The 8,181-nt window shown below is 41.0% G+C and overlaps 1 protein-coding gene across 1 annotated transcript in view; it reads right to left on the bottom strand.

Annotated features, from left to right (window-relative positions):
• Positions 1-420: 420 nt before the first annotated feature.
• Positions 421-8,181, bottom strand: part of ARFGEF3 (ARFGEF family member 3) — a 112,798-nt gene continuing 105,037 nt past the window's right edge. Inside the window, exon 34 of the mRNA XM_070733582.1 lies at positions 421-6,817. Coding sequence (XP_070589683.1) covers positions 6,626-6,817 — 192 coding nt within the window. The 3' untranslated portion in view covers positions 421-6,625. The remainder of the gene's footprint in view (positions 6,818-8,181) is intronic.

Raw genomic sequence — 8,181 nt, 5'->3', positions numbered from 1 at the left:
ACTGGAAGGCCTAAGACTCTAAACGGATTAAGAGGGCTATGTTCATATATGGAGTCTCTCAGACAGGGTCATTAATGAAAATGAAATTGCTCATTAGGGCAGTTGGAACACCCACACTTGAAATGTTCACACACTCTTTAAAGATGGATTAAAAAAAATAAAAAAATAACTTGCCAACAATTTTCTGTTAACCTTTAGATTTGGCATGGCCGTATTTTCAAAATGACAACTGTGGATATACAAGTCACTTTTTCTTAACATGACAAAAAAGAGATAATCATTCCAGAATTAAGGAGATGCAACTAATTATCTTATTCAGTGGCGTTTTTTGTTCTGTACTACTGAACTTCCCAAGTAAAATTATTTTATTTCATTTAAATAAATAAAAGCTCCACGCTTGCTTTGCTTTTTGTTTGCAGATTTCTTTTATTCTATAACACAAGCAACACAAATAATTATGATTCGTTTTAAAATATCCTCCTTTAAGAATTCCCTCTGGACAAAATATACACAAAATACATTTTGCAAAGTGGCTTACAACAAACTGTTCTGAAACATACACATGAGAGAAATAGTTCAGGTATCTCCCTCCCTCTCCCCTCCCCAAATATACCAATAGAAGAAGAGGGTTTAGCAGAGGTCTCCAACCTGGGCAACTTTAAGACTTGTGGACCTCAACTCCCAGAGTTCCTCAGCCAGCAAAGCTGGCTGAGGAACTCTGGGAGTTGAAGTCCACAAGTCTTAAAGTTGCCCAGGTTGAAGACTCCTGGTTTAGAAGAGCTATTTTTAAGAGCACAAGGAAAGCTATGGCAGGATCCAGACATTTCATCGACAGATATTCCTTATAGGCTTTCATTGGCCACTATAAAGCAAATCCAAAGACAACAAACCGCGAGGGCTCTTTAAGGATCTCAATACATCCTGGCGTCATAGTTCTTTATACCCAACCTTCTTCCGAGTCCTGAATTGCTTAGAGAATTGCATATCTTGACCCAAGATTACGTACCTCCGAGAGTAAAGGTTGGCTGGAAAGGGACCCCAAATATCTTTGTCCCTCTAAGAGTAATTTGGATTCCTTTCATGTCTACCTAGTGTCTTTTCATGTCTACCTAGTGATACAAGCCCAAATTTGGCAACCATTGCTATTTTACCGTTTTGGTTTTTTTTATTTAACAAATTGGATCTTTGGTATAAGAGAGAAAATGCTCCTTTGCGGTTGGCATTTCACTGTTTGGTATGGGATAAGGATGGCATTGAGTGATGTGATTGAGTTATTGACGGCTTTTTAATGTAATGGGATTTTAGCTTATAGTTTTTAATTATTAGATTTGTACACATATTGTTTTTGTATGGTGTTCTGTGAGACGCCCCGAGTCTTTAGTGAGGGGCGGCATACAAGTCTAATAAATAATAATAATTAAAATAATAATAATACGTGCCACAGGGGGCACGCAGTCATATCTGAGGGCACGCGAGGCGTTGCCCTATATTAGGTCTGCCACGCATACGCGTGCTGACCAGCTGATTTTCAGCCATTTTCCCTCTCTCCATACAGAAAAGCCTCCTGAATCCTGGCGAGAGTGAAAAAAGCCCAACAAATCTACCGGAAGTCCGGAGACTTCAGTCAGGCCTGTGCGCAGGGGTAGGGGCAGCGCGGGATGAGCGCAGGGGTTGTGCACATGCACAGGGGGAGGGCATTATTATTATTTATTAGATTTGTATGCCGCCCCTCTCCGAAGACTCCGAAGACTCGGGGCGGCTCACAACAGTAATACAAAAACAATATAACAGTGAGACAAATCTAATATTAAAATAAAACTAATTTTAAAATAAATTACGTTATGGGTGTGGGCACACACCCTTTTGGCAGCCTAGGCAAAAAATGCTCGCCATCACTGGTATAGGATCTGTCTGGGGAAAGTAATAATTGCAGGACCTGGTTAATCAATAAATTGCTTGAAGACTGAAGTTCCTCTCTTATTTTGGTAGAGCAACGTTCCCTTTAGCTAAGGAAGAGTAATTTTTTTCCTCCCCCAGAATGTTATGGTACAAAACAAAACTTGCCAGCTGCCATCGCAGACAACTACTCTGCCTATACATAACAGCATTGTGTGAAAGTTCTGACGCCTACATTTTCTCTCCCTGCTGTCAGCGTTTTTTTCCCTACTTCTGCCTCCAAATCATGGGCTGTTGTTAGGGAGGGAATATTTAGAATATGGAAATCAGAGTCCACTATAAATCGCTTCTGCACTATGGGACATAGGCGAATGAAATTGATCCAAAGCGACTGTGTTCTGTGACTGCCCTCTGATTCTTTGAAAGTGCAAATTCCACCTTAGATCCCAGAATTGCGACCCCAAACTTTGCATAGTGAAATAGGTGCAAGCTTCTGCCCTGAAGAATGTCCTTTCCCCTGCCCGTTCCTCATTCTGAGATGTGTGGAGACCAAGTCACTAAGTGTATGACTGCCTGATTTGGCAGGCACTACTGGAAAAGTGCATTTCCCTGGCCCAGGAGGGCCTTGTAGGATCAAAACACAAACATGAACTCCGGGGTCATTTTAGAAAGAGCAGATAGGTTGGCACCAGTGAAGAGCTACCAAAATTTTTACTACTACACTGTGGGCGTGGCTTATGCAGGACGCCCTGCATTTTCCGTCAACATCTTTCAGTGCAAATTGGGTGCTCTAGGGTGGAGCTCCATTTTCGCTACCCCACTTTGTCCGTCCCCCCCAGTCTGGGCAGTAGCCCACCCTTGGTTGGCACACAGATGAAATCTAATGGCTCTCTCCACAAACGTGCACCTGTGGTTTGTTTGCAAGGTCAGAAGCGCCACAGGAAAATGTGCCTCCCAATTTTATAGCATGTGTTTCCATAAAGAGTCTACAGAAGTTTCATGGAAACCATGAAAAATAAAACTTCTCTTTCCACTCAGTGATTTTCAATTAAATATCAAACTAGTCTTTTAGTTTCCTCCCTTATCTACCTATCCTCAGAACGAGGCACATTCTCCCGTTTCTTTCCAGTGAATGGTTTTCTTTATGTCTGGATGAAGTTTCAGCTAACTTACATTTTCAAGTTACCAAATACTTTCAGTCACCCTGAATAAATAAATAAGTGAAAGGAACTTCAGCAGGAACTGTTGTGGATCTACCGCTTGCCCTTGTGGTGATAGCAGCAACTGAAATGGTTTACAATCAATAGTCATTCTTGGTAGTGGCAGGAATGTATAATACTTCCTTTCTTCAAAATAAATAATAATAAATTGTTGCCTGCTTTTGTAATAATGGCCCTACAAGTTTGTTACACTTTGTTATTCCACTTTTTATATACAAAATGTTAGCATTTTGTCATTCCACGCACAGCATGTACAAGTAACTTATACTCAACAGTACAGAACTGAAAAGCAACACGAAATCAAAACAATCCCCCCCCAACATTCAGGAGAGTAGATGAAAAAAATCTTGAGTAGGTTGATTCTGTCTCTCTGCTCAAGTTACCATGTTCAACGGATGCTGCGAAGTGACAAACTAGAGCACGTGTATAAGATCTCACTAACAAACAATGTAGGTGTACACCACGTGAAAATGTTCCCCTAAAACAATTCCCTCTTCACAGAGAACCATAGAAACACAGCATTATTTAAATCTTAAAGAACGAACAAATAGAAGAATCAAACAATCATCTCAGGGCATAGCACTGACAAAGAATTCCATAATTCATAATAGACAATCACTAGAGTTCAGCAGCAGCTGACATGACTTGTACATTCAAAGTCTTCTGTGAACTGAACGAGAAAGCAGGCAAGCAAAGGAACTGTTTGCTGTTCAAGCAAGCTGCAAGGCATCCTATATCGGGCTCTTCCACTCAATCAGTTTGATGCCTATGGTTGAAAATGAAGGCTAGCACAACAGGCAACGCTGCAATGCTCATAAGATTGATCCCAATTGTATCCCAATGTGGCACATGGAACACTTCTCTGGTGCCTCTAACACTTGGTGATACAAGAGCTATTGCTCTCATTTGGCCATATTCCAACAATGACTTAACAAAGAGAGAGAAGGCAGATGCAGAGTTTGATCACATTGACGTAAGACACAAGGAAAGTGTGCGTGGGCCCACTTACTACATGTCGCTTTTGGAGCAGTGAAACATGACTGCCGGTTGTTCAGTTTTAGCAGTAAGGTGAGCTCCTCTTTATTGGTGTAGCTGGGATTCATTCTTCACCAGCTGCCTGTAGGCACTTTCATACCAGTATCTTGAGTTCCTCTGGCATCAGCTCCACATCAAACTGATCCAAAGGAGCTTCATCACTATCTCTGCAGATCTTGTGGGTCACTGATTTTCCCACTGAAAAAAATCTCATGCCTCCCCTGCCATCTGCCCCATGAACTCCTCTGCTATCCATTGTATCTTGATCAATATTTAGAACTTATCTTTCTTCTGCTTATCAACCAAGATCAGGAAGTCCTGGTCACAGCTATAAGGAAAAATAGCTGGATAGAAAAAATGGTCAGCAATAAGAAATGATTTTATGTGTACAATCCATACATGTGTCTAAGTACAGTGGTACCTCTACTTATGAACTTAATTCGTTCTGTGACCAGGTTCTTAAGTAGAAATGTTTGTAAGACAAAGCAATTTTTCCATAGGAGTCAATGTAAAAGCAAATAATGTGTGCGATTGGGGAAACCACAGGGAGGGTGGAGGAAGTTTCCTCCCAGGAGATTCCTAGAGAGGCCCCAAGGAGGCTTCTTTCTGCCTTTTCCAGTTACAGTTTCCTCCCAGAAGATTCCTAGAGAGGCCCCACGGAGGCTTCTCCCTGTCTTTTCGGGTTACAGTTTCGGAGGCTCGGGTTTGTAAGTGGAAAATGGTTCTTGAGAAGAGGCAAAAAAATCTTGAACACCTGGTTATCTAGAAAAGTTTGTAAATAGAGGCGTTCTTAGGTAGAGGTACCACTGTATATGAAAAGAGATGGTGTTGAATTGGCTGAGAAACCACCAGAGGATATTAGAGCTTTGTTTATATTTTTTTACCAATCAACCTCACCTTCATATAGCTTCCCATCAGAGCAACTTCTCAGGGGGATCTGGAGTTTATATTTCTGTATGATCATTACAGAGCAAATGGGCAGCTTGATGGAGTTTTAGTCAACTTTAGGGACAGAAAACACTGTCATGTTTTCTGAGCCTTCTGTATGTTCGGCGATCCAGAATTAAGACAAGTGTAGCCAATTTCAGTGTGAGAAGTTGTCAGGGTGCAAATGCTATTATGAAGACAAGATGAAGTGACAGCTGTCTTTCCCAAGTTCCCTTACTGGAATTAACTCTTAACTGGCTACTCTTCCCTTCCATTCACAGACATCTCCACCAGCTAGCTCTATTTTTTCAGCTTCCCACAAATTAGATACTGATTTTCTCCCTTTCTCCTTCTAAAAAAACTGCCTTTTACATAACGGCCATATTATATAAACTTGCGTATTTTCCCTTCCTCGTGTAGTTTTATCTCCATTGTAAATAGCCTACTAAATTATACACTAATATTTAAAGTTATCCTTTACTCTCTGCAAGAAAACACAGAGGAAGCATTTAAACACTTTGTATGAATGTAGTAAATAAATAGATATGTGGTGGCTCAATCTGTCCCCTAATTAACGTAACGTTTCTTACATTTCTTTATTTTCAGCAATGGATGTCACCCGGATTGGCTTAAGAAAAAAATGATGTGTGGAAGATATTTCTGCTTGGCCATAAAACTACAAAAATCACTAAATATCTCAGAGAACGAACGATCTATTTTACAGATTTAAACACTCCACATATTCTAGTCACGTGACTCATTCTCAGAGTGTTTTGTCCTGACAGAGAAGCCAGGCAATACACATGGAAACCTGAAAACCGAAAAACTGGGACACACTTCCCAGCATTAGTTAACACCCTGTGAAGGGGTGAGCAAAGATACAGAACCAGAAAACTTTAAGTAGCATTTGCAATTTACACAACAGAGAAAATACGTACATTTTTGGTCTTGGGTTTGCACGAAAATGAGAAAAATGACTTAAACTTATTTCTCAAACGAATTGGACAATTCTACCAATTTGTAGACACCTTTATAGCAATATGAAATAATTCATGGTGCCTCTGCGGTACTTCTAAGATGGTCTGACTGAAAACCTGTTACAATCACATTGAAATACAGTCACTTCCTAAGCCTGGAGGCCAAGTTTTCATTGCCAAGATGTTTTATAAAGGTTAGAATAAATGGGCTGCTCTGTCCATTGGTACTGTTGTTTTAAATTTAGGTGGCTTAAGGATCAGATGTCTCATTTAAGACGGAACAGAAAGACGGTACTTACAGCAATCATTACATTCTCAATAGTCAATCTTGAGAAAGCCTATTACATAACTGTGTCCATTTCATGCTGTTTTCTTCGCACCACAATCTTCACTGCTAGCTTCTTGTGAAAGATACTTTTTTACCCCCTCTTTAAAAATATGATGTATAAGATGTATATCCTCCTACCATTTTTTTTTTTTTATGGACAACGTTTTCAACAAATTCACTTTATTTATGTTCTTCGAAATACCTTGGGTTCAGTCTCTCTTTGATAAGGCAACTAAAGTCTTCTATACAATGATGTCATAAACCCTCCCCACTCTTCCCAGCCATTCTCTCAGAGCCTGACGAACCCGGATATCTGTCACATGGCAAGTCAACTGACTGATGCAGGGAAATACTGCTGGTTGCAGAGCGATGAAGATCTGGTCTGGTAGGGATTGAATCTGATTAAGAACTGTCAGAACCATGTTGGTCCATGCCTAAAACAATGTAGAGAGAGAGAGAGAGAGACAGGGGGGGGGAGAGAACACAAGTAAATCTATAAACTACGACAATGCAAAAGATAAATGGAAGAATGTAGAATGGTAAGGAAAACAGGAAGAAATGCAGTATCCGTGTTAAGTAAGAACATAAGGCGGTGAAATCTACTTACCTTCTGTTCTGCCGGCGTGTTTCAACCGCCCGTAATTACAGGGTAATTAGTCCAGGAAGACACACACCACACGATAAAAGGAAAACCCAAAAGTTTTTATAAACAGAAAAACAGAAACAGCTCCCTTTTTAAATGTCAAAGGGATTTTCTGGTACACACAAGGCACAGGTTCAATGCAATCCAATTGCTCACCCAATAACTGGGAAATTGAGTCCAATTCTAAAGTCCAGAGAGTCCCCACACAATCTTGAACAGCACAAAAACCACGATCTTGACGAAACAATGAATCAGATAAACTGCCATGAGGCTAAAACACCAAGCTGCACTTTTATCTGTAGCACAAATTACTGGAACCCCACCCAACCACAGGTGGCCTCATTTTCTCTTGTAATAGTCCTTCAGTTGTTGTCTCCTATGCATCACTCTACGCATGCGTGGATGTGTCATTAATTCTTGTTCAGAATCCAAGGATGATACAGATGATTGATCTCCTCCTGGGCTGTCTACCAAACCCCCCTCTTCCCTGTCACTCATGCTTCCTTGGTCAGAGGAGGCTTCGTTGGCAGATTCCATTGGGAGCAAAACAGGCCTGCGGCATGTGGATGTCTCCCCCACATCCACCTGCACATTCCTTGGGGCAGGAGCTGGGCCAGAGCTAACCACAACACCTTCCCTACTGATTTAAAAGTGCCTTCTCTGCGTGTGCTCGCCCACCACCGTTGTGCGTGTTTTCACCCTCTGCACATGCAGAGGGTGTGCATGCACAAGAAAATGGTAACATCTGGGCGAGTGGGTAGAGCCTCGCCCTGCTGCCGCTACCAGTTCTCCGAATCACGGGCGGGTGCTGCTACCGGTACACCAAAACTGAGCCCAACCAGTAACATTTCACCCATTTTCGGTATGAAAAGTGTTTTTCGAGGGTTGAGTAACAGGGATATCAGTGTAAACTCCCCAAGAAAGGAGAATAATCTGTTTAAATAAGGGACACTTGGAAACCCCCTTTTTGTCTTCTAGTACCATATCTATGTTGTTTGCTTTTTAAAATATGATAGGGTTTTATGTGCTTTTTAATATTAATTTGTTTTCGGTGGAATATTGTTTTTATTATTGTTGTGAGCCGCCCCGAATCTTCGGAGAGGGGCGGCATAAAAATCTAATAAATTGAATTGAAAATTGAATCTAGTGGATCCA

Source organism: Erythrolamprus reginae, chromosome 1 (genome assembly GCF_031021105.1).
Source record: "Erythrolamprus reginae isolate rEryReg1 chromosome 1, rEryReg1.hap1, whole genome shotgun sequence".
In the NCBI taxonomy this organism is placed as follows: Eukaryota; Metazoa; Chordata; class Lepidosauria; order Squamata; family Dipsadidae; genus Erythrolamprus; species Erythrolamprus reginae.
This window is presented reverse-complemented; position numbering and strand designations above follow the sequence as displayed.